The 13,592-nt window shown below is 34.6% G+C and overlaps 1 protein-coding gene across 2 annotated transcripts; it reads left to right on the forward strand.

Moving 5' to 3' along the window:
- Positions 1-1,962: 1,962 nt before the first annotated feature.
- On the forward strand, positions 1,963-12,450 carry LOC128092521 (uncharacterized). Of its 2 annotated transcripts, XM_052706487.1 has the most exons (5): positions 1,963-2,112; positions 2,653-2,750; positions 2,997-3,138; positions 5,441-5,539; positions 5,658-12,450. In XM_052706487.1, the coding sequence occupies exon 5, from the start codon at positions 5,680-5,682 to the stop codon at positions 10,090-10,092; it is 4,413 nt and encodes a 1,470-aa protein (XP_052562447.1). In that variant the 5' UTR covers positions 1,963-2,112; positions 2,653-2,750; positions 2,997-3,138; positions 5,441-5,539; positions 5,658-5,679; the 3' UTR covers positions 10,093-12,450. The 2 variants fall into 2 exon arrangements, with proteins under 2 accessions (XP_052562447.1, XP_052562449.1); XM_052706489.1 differs by lacking the exon at positions 5,441-5,539.
- The last annotated feature ends 1,142 nt before the right edge of the window (positions 12,451-13,592 follow it).

Genomic DNA, 13,592 nt, shown 5'->3' on the forward strand with positions numbered 1-13,592 from the left:
TTGCTTCAAAATGGTTGTAAATGAAGGAAAAAAAATTCAAACTGGTTTTCAGTTGATTGCAAAATTTACATTTATTCAAATTTTGAAGTTTTATTTTCTCTGGTTTGCCATGTTGGAGTTTTTTTTAATCATTTTTGAAAGAGAAACACGCGCATCATCGAGTCTCCAATAAAAGCTTATTTATGCTGATTAGCATCCTAATCCTGTTTCTATTTCTCGATGGATGGAACAAACTGTCAAACCGCCACGTTAACGTCGAGGAGTTATTTTTATTTATAATTTGTCAACATTTTGAGCAGAACGATCAAATTAAAAACATTTAAAACAATCGGGGCGAGTTTTTCTTTCTTTTTTTATCGACACCAATAAAACATCATGCTTTGAATTCTCTTGTTTTATCAATTATTTGGATAAAAGTTTGCATAAAAATGGTAAAAACTGTGTTATTTGATGAATTTTCCAACAACTTTAATTTCAAACTGATTTGGAGGCTGTAGTCATTGCCAAAACAATTCAATAAAATATGAGTATTTACCAAAAAAAACCCGATTTAATATCACCAGAGGTGAAATAGAGCCTTTCTTACAAAATGATGAAACTCCGAGAAATATTTTGGTGCAATTATTTTTTCAAAAACATAATGATACCATCCAGTGAGAATTTTACCAAAAGCTTCGAATCTTTTAAGGCTAAACCTCAGATGCCATTTTTTTTTAAATTTCAGAAGTACATTATTTGTCGCAAAACATTTAAATTTAATTAAGAAAAACATATTGGATTGACATTATTAGAAAAAAAAAGTGTACTCAGTCTATAATATTAGTCTATGATTAACTTAAAAAAATATGTATCGCTATTGCACTTTGTCGATCAATTATGAGAAGCCAGAAAGAACACTTTCACGCGCAGCGTAAAACGCGCAAGCGTAAAAGCGCTGGCGTTGAAGCTTCGACTTGACGACTTTCGAGCGAGAACGAGCCGAGACTTCAAATTTGATGTTCAGTATATGATTTTGTTTAAATCCAAAAATTTAATAGGAAAAAATAGGGTAAAAATAAGACGAAAAACACTAAAATCGCTATATCTCTGGAAATACATTTTGGAAAAGCTTCAAATTTTGGGCCCAAACAGTTTATAGCGCATGTTTTCGAATGGCTTTTTGTTTGAAACTGAATTCTTTAAATTTGATAGTGTTATCTTTAAAATAGTCCAAAAAATACCTCCAAAAAATGGCTTTGACCACATTTACTGGTCGAAAATTGTGAATCGAAAAATAAAATGTTCGTCTCCGACCCCATGGCTACAGATCTGGCTTTTAAAAATTGTGGGTTTTACGAGCGGTTTTCCAGTGATGGAAGACACAAATTTTTAAGAGCGGATACAGGCATCGGCCATGTATTTCAGAAAAAGAGCTCTAAAAAATCAGACTTTGAGTTCCGGGTTTCGGGCCAAAATTCAATCGAAAGAACGCATCTAAACCTTCAATTTAGTAATAGGATTTTTTCCTGGGACGAATCCTCGCCGTGCACGAATTTTTTTAGATTTCTGAAAAAAGTGTTTTTCCAAAAGCAAACCTTAAACCTTTCTTTTGTAAGAAAGGCAAAACAAAAATCTGGTGAAACATTTCACTGAAACATTTTATAAGCAAAGCAACACTTTGAGCTCGTTTGAGACCTGAAGAATTTTAGTCCAAATTTGTGCGATTTATAAGCTAAAACGAGTGTCCGGGATTCGAAGCACAACAAGTCAACGTTGAAATGATATGCTATCATCAAAAGTGTCCAGATTTAGAATCATGACGTCATTGGCAAATTTGCGAGCATAAGCCAAAAGTTAAAGAGAGCGAGCGCGAATGAGTCAAGTCTCTCATTCTGCCGGTTCGCTCGTGAGAGTTTAGCCAGTGTGACTAAGTAAGTGCCGGGACAATCGGCGCACGAAGTTAGTCTCGTTCCACATGTCGAAGGGTTTGTCACGAAAGATTGCTGTGAGTGGCTCTAGAAGTCTAGATAATTTAAATCAGTGTGTGGAAAATCTATCAATTTGAGCGAGCTGTTGATAAATTTACTCCAATCAAAAACCAATACTTTGTGATTTGCTCCTTGGAAAATACCAGTAAGTGCTACTAAAGTTGAATTTTTATTAATCTTTTTTGGATGACTCATTGTTGCGCTAGACGAGGTTAAACGCGTTGCCACGCGTATCAACGCGATTTGATAATTTCTTCTTGGTGTGATTGTTGTTTGAATATTCAGAAGATTCCGGGAATTTTAACTATCAAGTCTATTTTAAATGATGAAGTTCATTTAAAAATAACTTTGAGAACAGCATTTGATTCCAGGACCTAATGTTGGCATATCAACAATTTGGGCTGGTTTTGCCACTTGTTTTTAAACAAAGTAATGAAGCAACATTTTGAATATATTTGCAGGGCAACGTTACTTTAAATTACAAAATAAACTATTTTACAAATCGAACGAAATGGAGAGATTTACTAATTTCAAACGTTTGGTTTGTGATCATTAGCCACAGAAAATTCAATATAAATATCCTAATTCCAACAATGTTCAAATCTTACAAATTCACCCCAGATTACAGTACAAACTCACGACAGTGTTGATACTATTTTTTTTTTAATTCTGTTCTTTATTTCAGGCAATAAAAAGGACATTCGACGCTTCATGTAAACAACAACAAACGAATTAGAGGCCCAAAACCGTATCCTGAGAAGAGTCAAATTAGTAACTAAAAAGGTAAGTACATTTAAAGTTGTTTGACATTGATGTTGCGTAAGTTTTTCGTTGAAGAGAAAAATGATACTTAAGAATCAAGAGTAACCTGTTGAAGTCGCTGAAAATAATAATTTGGGACTTTTTCAAATTTTGGGCTTCCCGTCAGTTCGAACCCTGTGGTGGAAGGTTCCTTGGAGTAGAAAGTGGTTTGGGTGCTCTGTGTGTTCACGTTACTTATCTGTTATTTGTAACTTTTTGTCTTTTTAGGGAAAAGTTAGGATCTTCTAAGCAACATCAACAAGTCATCAATATCGTCTAACGGACCACGGCCACGATCTATCATCAAGGCAAAGGTCTGGATCTCGCAACGTGTGACCAGCAGACAGACTGTTTAAGAAATTATAAAAAGGTAATTATTTTTAAGGCATCGTTAACATCATGGTTTCCTTTGTCTGAGTTGCATTCAGAAAGCAAAAATCATTTAAAAAAAAAAACCTTCCTCAAAGTGAGGAAAAAGTGAGTCCACCTTTAGGTGGTAATTGCCTTCCTCACATTTGCTCTGGAAAAAATCTTTTTTAATTTATTTATTTTTATATAATCAAAGCTTATATAGAGTTAGAACTCTAAAGTAACTCTAAAGAATTGTACCCGAAAGTAACATTTGAGATGGGCGTAAGTAATTTAAATATTTGTGAATTCTGTAATTTAAATATGGCTGTATCTCGAAGCCGTTGCATCCTCTCAAATTAGTCATGGATAAACTTGTAGGAAATTGAACGGGCTTTCTGAAAAAAATGCACTGAAAGAAAAATACACGCCACTTCTACGAGATTTTTTGATTTTATGTTTTAAAGTTAAATTTTAAGGTGATGTCACGATTTTTTTTCGTTCAAAATTTTTGAGGAAATAGTCTAAGATGTTACAAAAAGAGTCCTTAAAAATGCAGGATGGTTGTCTCTCCTAAAAAAAATCATTTACTTAAACTGTTTTTTTGAAAAGTGGTCTAAACGTCAAAATTTTCAAAAACCGATAGTGGGAATCGATTTTCCAGAAAATTTTACATAAAAGTCTCCATATTGACTATTGACCTATGTCGAATCCTTGTTAAGATATAGCGATTTTAAAATTAAAAATGTTAAAAAATAGTTTTTTTGGTGGTTTTTGGCAATCTGGAGAATCGATTCCCACTACGTTTAGACCACTTTTCAAAAAAACAGTTTAAGTAAATGATTTTTGTAATTCATCATTTTCTCATTTTTTTTAAATCCTGCCTAAAAAAGTGTATAATAGCACTTGAGAGCTCATAACTCTTGATAGGGATATCTGTCACTCCTTCCGATTCATTTGAGCTCGTCGGAATGGTCACTTTTGAAAAATTTAAAATATGACGGGGTTTCTTACAAAAATCACCTTTTAACAATCTTCCGGACTTTCAACCAGTTCAACATCCACCACTCATACCGATATTTGCTCAGAATTCGATTCTGAGTCGATATAGATACGTGAAAATTATAATAGCTTTGGGCGAATAAAAACTTGTTGCTTAATTTTCGCAATAAGCGCATATTTTAACTACAGTTTTGACCACAACATTGTGTACCGAGAATTTCCTAATTTTTGTAAATGTTTTCTTTTAATAATTAAAAATTCTTATAATATGTATATGTATGTATGTCGATATGTTTTAGGCAACAAACACCCGCATCTTTTGAGCCATAGAGAAACATGGTCAAAAAATCTGCCGCCGAGTTATGAATTTTTGAAAAAATAGTGATTTTTGGAAAAAATTAAGTTTTATGCAAAAACAAGTTTGACATTACTTTTTAATGCAAAATTGAATTTGCAATCGAAAAGTACTTTACAGATTTTTTGATAAAGGGCTCCGTTTTCAAGATACAACCACCGAAAGTTTGATTTTAGCGAAATATTTGCAGTTTTTCAATTTTTAAAAATAGTGACCATGAGTGACCATTTCTAAAAATAGTTTTTTTGAAAAGTTCAGAAAATTTGCTATAAAATTGTCTAAGAGACATTGAAGATTGGACATCGGGTTGCTGAGCAAGAGCCGCTTTAAGAAAAAGAAACACGAAAATTGAAGTTTTCTTAATATCACCAAAAAAACACACCATTTTCTAATGACAATATCTCAGCAACTAATGGTCCGATTTTCAATGTTGATACATGAAACATTCGTGAAATTTTCCGATTTTTTCGAAAAAAATATTTTGAAATTTTTTAAATCAAGACTAGCATTTTAAATGGGCGTAATATTCAATATTTGGCCCTTTTAAAATGAACGTACAGAAAATCAAAATTTTTAAAATCATTTTTTTACATTAAAAAAACAGATTTTTTTTAAAACTTGTTCTATCAAAGTCTTAGTCAAGACCTGGAATAAGATGATTATAAAAAAATCCTACAGATTTTTTAACGTTTTTGATGGGTTATAACGAGCATTTCCTTGGCTTGTTACACTTGCCCCACTTTCCCCTAAATGAACTGAACTATTAAAAAAAAATATATATTTATATATATATATTTGCAGCGAAGTTGGTCGCTAAAGTTTTTTTTTTTTTTTGCTGTTTTCCTCTCAAACTTTGCCGTTTAATCAATTAAACGATCACTTTTTTGCTCTTGATGCATACACCTTTGAAATACCAACAATGTTGATCTCAGCACGGTGGGTTTTCAACTTCTGTGACTCATTTCAGGACATAAAAATTGGCACCTCGAACAAACAACAACAAACGTGTCCGGAGGTCTAGAATCAGAAGCCCGAAACCGTTTCTTGTGAACATATTAAATAAAAGGTAAGTTCATTTTAGGAATAAGAACTGATCCACAACTGGAAGGGCAGATTTAATGAGCACTTTTAAAGGAAGATTTTTTTTTATTATTTACTCATCACATGCTTTTATCATTCAATAGGACTGTCTTCGTGCTCAAAATTATGGACCTCCAAAAATGGATAGCGTATTACAACCTGAAGGATGCCATCTCAAAAAAAGACCACGCAAAAGTGCAGAAATTCCTGCAAGGAGATATCGACGTCAACTTTCAAGATGCAAACAATGCTGGGAAAACCTTGCTGCACATTGCTGTGGAAATTGGTGATTTGAGTATAGTCCAAATGCTGCTGAATTGTGATGCCAAAAATCTGTGCAATTTCAATAACGATACACCTTTAATGTTGGCCTCGAGGTTATACAGTCAAGGTGAAGTTTTCGCATTTCTCAGCGAGCGTTGCAAGGATCCAAGAATTGAATCAGCAATGGTGGCTGAACCTGAAATTACGTTTCAGCGAGATTTGGTGCACAATTGTGGACAACAGACGAAGTATCAAACACTTGTGGGGGCGTACGTTTTATTAAAATGCCAACCGCGTTTTAAAACCGACAAATTTTATCTTACATATGGGCTGAAAGGAGCAGGAGCGTTCAACGATATTGTACTCGACATTTCATCGCCATTAGGCTCCAGGACGATATTTGTTCAAATAGTAAGAAAAGAAGAAACCGATATTTTAAACTTGCGAAAACATTTTATGGATTATATTGAAATAAGAGAGAATCATAGCAAACTATTCAAAAAGAACTTTTCAACGTTGAAAGTCGAGCTGATATTTTTCACTTGTGCATCCATCAATGCCGAGAGTAAAGTTGTAAATTACTTGGAACCATTTGATATCGCACCTGATGATTTTTTCAAGACCAATGCGCAAGGCAAAGGATTCTTGATGAAAAATAACCAGACAACAGAGCAATTTGTGCTGGACTCTTTAGATCAACCACTAATTGAGGAAATTTTCTCAAAGGAAGGGGTCAGCCCAGATAAGATCGCAGCTGATTTTCTCAAATGTTTAAAATTTTACTACTGCCAGGCAGATGAAACTGAAATGAAAGATATTTTACTTGGTGAAATAGGTAACATTGGGACACCTTGTGAGCTGGACATTCAAGCTACTTTTGAGAATTTTTACCACTCGATTGAGCATTACCGTGCAAAAGCAGGAACAGTTAAGTTTTTGACAGAAAAATGTGACTTTTTGAAGAATTCCATTACGTTTACGAGTGGAAATATATTCAGTGGATGCACCTATGAGACTCGACCAGGAAAGGCTAGCATTGCAGGACAACTCTATGAATCAAAGCTATTAGGGCTTATTCTGAACCGATTGAAACAAAAAAGAATTGATTTTAATTTGGGATCCAACGTTGATGGAGTTGGACAATTTGACGATTTGGTCATGAGATATTTTGACGAAGCTCAACAGAAATACATGTATGTGTTTATCCAGGCAAAACATCGTGAAAATCCAGGGAAGCAAAAAATTACAGATTATCGGATAAGAAATTTACAGAAAAAAGATGAGTTCAATTTGTTTACAAACTTTGGAGATTACTTAGATATCAGAGAGAAATTCAAGCAACCAAATGCAGACAAATTCTTCCAAACAAGCTTCGATAAGATCGACATTGAACTTGCTATTTTCACCACCACACAATCTTGTATCACTCATCCTTATCAAGCAGATCAAAATTATCTGCTCAAAACAAATGAAAAAGGGAGGGCACTTCATATTATGCCTAACGATGAAATACTTGTCAATTTGCTCCAAAAAGCAGATAAAACAAAAATAAGAGAAATTCTCCAAAATGAAGGAAAAGACGTGAATGATCTAAATTGTAAATCAATCATTGAAGATTTTTTCAAGTCATATAAAATTTACTACAACCAAGCAAACGAAGAAAAAGTGGGAAAAATCAATATGGATGAAATTGGCACAGATGATTCAGTTTTATATCTAATTTATCACGATTTGGTTCAAACATATTGGAAAATGGAAGGACATGTAAATTTCCTAACGAAAGAGTGCAATTTTCTAGAAAAAGCCAAACAGAAAGTGAACAATCAACCAAAACTTAGAAATGTCACCGAAATTTGTTTTAAATTCTCACAGCGATTCAATTTGGAATTCACTCAAGAGTCATTCCAAGAGCTTGGTTTCGATCAAATTCTTGCTGACGAAAGAATAATCAACGTTTGGAGCAAAGTTCCAATCCTGAGCATGGTTAAAATTTGCCAACATTTGATGCAAAAATTTAAACAATCACTCGCCATTGTGGATTTTGATCAAGTTGCAGTTGAAAGTGGGGAAATTTTATCGATGTTTTTAAAACCGAACGAATTCAAATGTTTAATCGTCCGCAGTTCTAAAGAAGTTGCAGAGTTGAAACAATCCCAACTGAGAACGAAACTGGCAGAGTGTGGAAAAATCATCATTTTGATCAGTGAAGCTGGGTTGAGACCGGAATTGTTCCAAATCAAAGATTGGTGGATTGATTTTGCGGATCTCACGACGAACTGTCGAAGTGGTTTGATGGAGAGTAAAATGGTTTCATTCCAGGGCAGACCGACAAAACTCGTAGATCTCATTGGGGCACTTGATGAGAATGGGTCGAATGCCCATGACAAATTAATCACTGGAGCGATCTTTCTCAATATGCTTGCAAATGATCAATTTGAAATTGCTCCATTGGACAATGAACAAATTCCTTATTATATTGCCCGGCGTTTTAAAATGTTGAGAAAAATAAAAAGCTTTCAAAATCATGAAAAATTCGAGATAGTTGATGACACAAAAAATATTCAAGAAAACCTCAAAGACTTAGTGATCATCTCGGAAGCAAGAGAGCACTTTGATGAGATTTGCTCTCGTCATCCATTACGCAATGTTCACTGGTTCAAACGGCACAAAGATCATTTTTTATGGCAATGTTCGTCGAACAGTGTTGCCAAACTGCGTGATGCATTGCAATACGATGATGAAGAGTTTTCTTTGGAAAATTTTGAATCATTTTCCGAACAAGTGGTGATCATAGCTGATGAACCAGGAATGGGAAAATCCACCTTAATGACCCAACTTGAGCAACAAAATGAGATTTCCAGTCTTTCGATGGTAATTCGAATCAATTTAAATGATTACACTTCAAAATTTAAGAGCATGGAAAACAAGACTGTAGAATTTGAAGAAGTAAAAAGTTTCTTACTTAATGTGCTGCAAAAAAGCAAAGCAAATTCAAACAGTGAGATGAGTAAATTTGAACAAATCTTGTTTGATAGGTTTCTAAATAAAAAAAATGTGATTCTCTTAGTAGATGGGTTTGACGAGATAGCTCCCAATTATGTCGAACCAGTCTTGGAATTTCTAAACACTGTAAAAAACCGCGTTAGGAAGCTGATCATTACTACACGTGACAATAGTGCAAAGAATAAACTTGAGAGCAGTTTAAACGTTTTTGCGCACTCTTTTGTTCCATTCACAGAAAACGATATTCGTAACTTTTTGGAAATGTTTTGGACAACTAATCTCAAAGACACTGACTGGAACCATTTTCAATTCGAAAAATTTGTGACTTCATTGTTGAATGAATACACACAAAATGATTATAGTGGAGAAAGTTTTATGAGCACTCCTTTGCACATTGAAATGATTGCAACATGTTTTCAAGCAGAGTTTGAAGAGTACATAAAATCTGGTAGTTCTAACATCTTGAACAAGCTTAGAAGAGAATTTAATTTATATTCTCTTTACGAAAAATTTATAAAAATTTATTTAGGGAAAATTCCAATGGATCCGTCTTCCATGTTGTACAATGATTACAATTTTCGTGAAACGTTTGAGGAATCGCATACAAGACTTGCTTTGTGTTCCATTTTTGATGATGATTTGTTAAATTTATTACTATCGAGAGAAGAGCATGCTAAAATTAAAACAGACATCGAAAATGTAAAAACTGGGAAAGAAAAACGGGGTTTCATCAGTCGAATAGTGGATGGAAAGCCGCAGTTCGCTCATTTGACATTTGCCAAGTTTTTTGTCGCAAAAGCTGTCTGGAAATGGCTTAAACAATATTCGTCTGATCAGCAAGACGCAGCGAAAGTTCTGCTGAAGAATTTAATCGAAAATGATAGGCGACAAATTTGTCAATTTATTCATGATATTGCACTGAGAGAGTCTTCTGCATCAGAAAATGCGACAATTTTAGTGGATCTGATTTTAGGTGAGCTCAAGAGCCTTTCTTTTGATAGAAATGATTGCTATGTGTTTCTATGTGATGATTTCTTACTTAGTGTTGTGGAACATTGTTTGATTAATTTCTCTGACGCAATGCTGAATACAATTAATTTGTTAACAGACGTTGAAAAAATTAAAGTTTTGACTTCGTCAGCCAAGATGGGTTATTCAAAGTTGGTGCGTATTTTAGCCACTCAATTCGGGATGGATGTTTTCAAGAAAGCAATGTCTGAATACCTTTCTTGGAAATTAACACCACTTGGCTGCGAGGAATCATCATTATGAAATTGTAATATCTCTTGTAAGAGAATTTGGCTACGATGTCACATGGTTTGATAAGGATGAAGATTCTTTTTGGTCTCATTTGCTAATTAATGACCTATTTGATATAATTCAATACCTCCTCAAAATGGGACCCTACGAACTTGGCCAGCCATACGCAAACAACTCATAGCTTCCCTTATATGATGCACTCAGACGTGAAAAAACACCTCAGAATGTGATTGAAATGCTGCTGGATGTCACAGACGTTGACATTTTCAATACAAACTACTTTCCCGACGTCAGTTTTCATTTGCTCCGTCCCGATCTGTCATTGACGAAACAGTTTTTGGAGAGGGGCTTTTTACTAAGACAGTCTATGATCTATTTGCGTGGAGATCAAATCAGGCCTCATTTAGATGCTTTCAAATTTGATCCCTTAAACCGAGTTTGGATCGATCGAATGCAATTTTTGTGTGAAAACGGCGTTGGATTCGATACAAAATTACCGGCAAGACTTACAGCAATTCATTGCATGTTGCAGCTATTTAAAATAGTCACATTGGACAAGACCAATTGGGTAAAGACACTCTTGAAAGCTGTTGTTACCTGTGGAAAGTGCAATGAAATAACTTTGGATATCGGATCGTATATGGTGCGATTAGTTTTTGACGGTAATACTATTGAGTTACATGAAATCATGGATGATGTTGCTTTAGCGAAAATAAGGCAACACTTTAAGGATGAACATTTGCCTAGCGTAATAACATGTAAGGAAGAAATTCTGCGAGTTATGGATTTGGCTGACCTTCCACAAACTACGGACGAAATGAAACATATCCAGAGTTTTTTTTGAAAAGGACCAATAAGCTATTGTCTTTCATATGTTTATAGGACCTAATAAAAAAACTCGAGATATCGTTTCAGAAGTATTTGTTTTTTGGTTAGGACATGAAATTAAAGCACTTTTAAATGCGAAATTGAAAAAGGAATTCTTAAATCCAGAATTTCACGTTCAAATAAATAGGATTCTATTAGAACTTACACAGTTCATGGCGGATTTGTGCACGAAATGGCGCAACATAATGACTGCAATTGAAAATGACGATCTACACAGCAAAAAAACCGATGGGAAAATCGCATGCAAAAGCATGCACATCACCTTCGTCAAAATAAACACTTAATATTACATACTGCATGTACAATTTTTGCAAACACAAAAAAAAAGTTGCAACCGACGGGATTCAAACCCAGCACCATCAGTAAGGACTGGCGCCTTAGCCCGCTCGGCCATCTGACCGATGAAGGGTGGAAAGGATAAACACATATATAAGCTTGACATTTCGTTCAAGTAGGTTTCCCATACTGATTGGCTACATATTTCAGGGTGTAATATTACACTGAATTTCATAAAATAATGCAAAATTTTTTTTACACCCAGGCCTTTTACATGCAGCTGGATTACTACTTTTTTAGCTGTGTAGATGGAATTCGCGTTGAACTTGAAAGCCTTGATTTGAATTTGCGCAAATCAGTAATAAATAGTTGGGACGATGAATACGGATCCCCTTTGCATTTAGCTGCTTATCAACGAAATTATCAAATAACAAAGTTTCTTCTTGAAAACGGAGCCAATCCAAACAGTAGAACTGATCGATATTGCACACCTAAAAAAATGTCATTTGATAAAAATGTCAAAAACATAATAGCACATATGGCAGTCACTCCAATGTTCATCGCCGCAGCAAAAGGTGACTTGCCAATAGTAAAGTTGCTACACGAAAAAGGAGGTTACATTAATGCCAAAACTTTCCTCAATAAGTACACACCTTTAAACGTAGCAGAAGCTGATGGCCACTCTGATGTAATTGAATATCTAATTGGAAATGGAGCTGAACGAGGAAGCGGCTACCCGCGTAATATGGTTGTACGCTAATCTGATTCTCATTCCAACTGATAACATTTATTTGTTCGGGCTGATACAGAAAGTAAAGTTAAACTTAAGTTGCCCATAATCTCAAAATAATATCTTTTTGTGTCTATCAGTTTTTTTTCTAAATTTCAATTCAATTTTATCAATTTATTTTAATTACGAACGAAGCCTTGATGCATCGTTTTCCGAAAAAGATGCCTTGATGAGAGTTAGATGCCAAAAGTTAAATTAAAAATATTGCCTTGGGCTAAACTTTCCAAAAGACAGAAAACATCTGCAGTACCAAGAAAAACCTATTGGAGGTGCGATTTAGAGGGTGCAGAAACTGCTAGTAAACATACGTTTTAAGATAAATTGTATAAAATTGTTAAGACATATATTTGTTTTAGAGGTCTTAGATTGTAAGTAGCTTTATAAATAAACAAGAAAACCTGTAAAATCAGACCAAACTTTTTCTTGAATCCGAAATCCATCTTCTTTCCTTACAGTATAGTGTCACAGTGAATCAAAGTGAGTAATTTAGATTGGTACGATGGTTTACATGGGACGGACTTACCCGCGTGCACAATTAATGTAACTCAACCGTGCATCATTTACTGAACCTGATTGATGAAGAATACATGTAGGCAATATGTTTAGAGAAAGGGATAAACCCGAATAACTTTTTAATTAATTTTCTCAAAAGATTCAAAATTTTACTACAAACTAGCAGATCAAACTATAATGAGGAACATTTTCGAGCTGGACATTCCGGCTTCGTTTGGGAAATTCTTCCACCAGATTGAGCAGCATCGTTCGAAAAAGGAAACGGTTCGATTTTTAACGGAAAAGTTTTGCCTTTTCGAGAAAGCAGAAACATAATTTGCACGGCGGCTCGAAACGACATCTGGTGGCGAAATTAAAGTTGAGTCAAACCTGGATAAAATTGGTTGTTTTACCGGTTTAAATGAAAGTAAATATTTACTTCAAGTTGAGAATTTTCACAGAATGATTACACTAATATTATAGCCATTTGAGGATTATGCAAAAGTCATCAAATCAAAATAAAAATCAGAGGGATTTGAAAAACTCAAGATTTGCTTGTTCACAACTTTGCAAAAGGACACTGTTGAGAACAGACGAGAATGATTTGGCTTTGAAGATTTCCAAACTTTCGGCGACAGGAAGCTTCGATGGGTTCGTGATGTGTCTTAAGACGGCCGCGATGAACTCCAATGCATGTAAAAAGCCACAATTAGAAATAAGGGAGCAGGAAATGGGACGCGATTGTCAAGAAAATGAAGGAATTCGACGAAAAATGGGAGAGAATTGAGCGAAAAGAGACCGGAAATGGACATTTTTCTCTCAATTCTCTCTCGTTTTGCACAAACGATGAACGTTTTGACCGAACGATGATCATTTTGCTTCGTGCGTGTTTGAAAAGATCTGAGTGAAAAAGATAATAAACAAACTAAGCTTGTCAACAAACTTCAAATTATTATCTTTTTCACTCAGATCTTTTCAAACAAGCACGAAGCAAAATGATCACCGTTCGGTCAAAACGTTCATCGTTCGGTCGGAACGTTTATTGTTTGTGCAAAACAAGAGAGAA

This window comes from Culex pipiens, chromosome 1 (assembly GCF_016801865.2).
Source record: "Culex pipiens pallens isolate TS chromosome 1, TS_CPP_V2, whole genome shotgun sequence".
Classification (NCBI taxonomy): domain Eukaryota; kingdom Metazoa; phylum Arthropoda; class Insecta; order Diptera; family Culicidae; genus Culex; species Culex pipiens.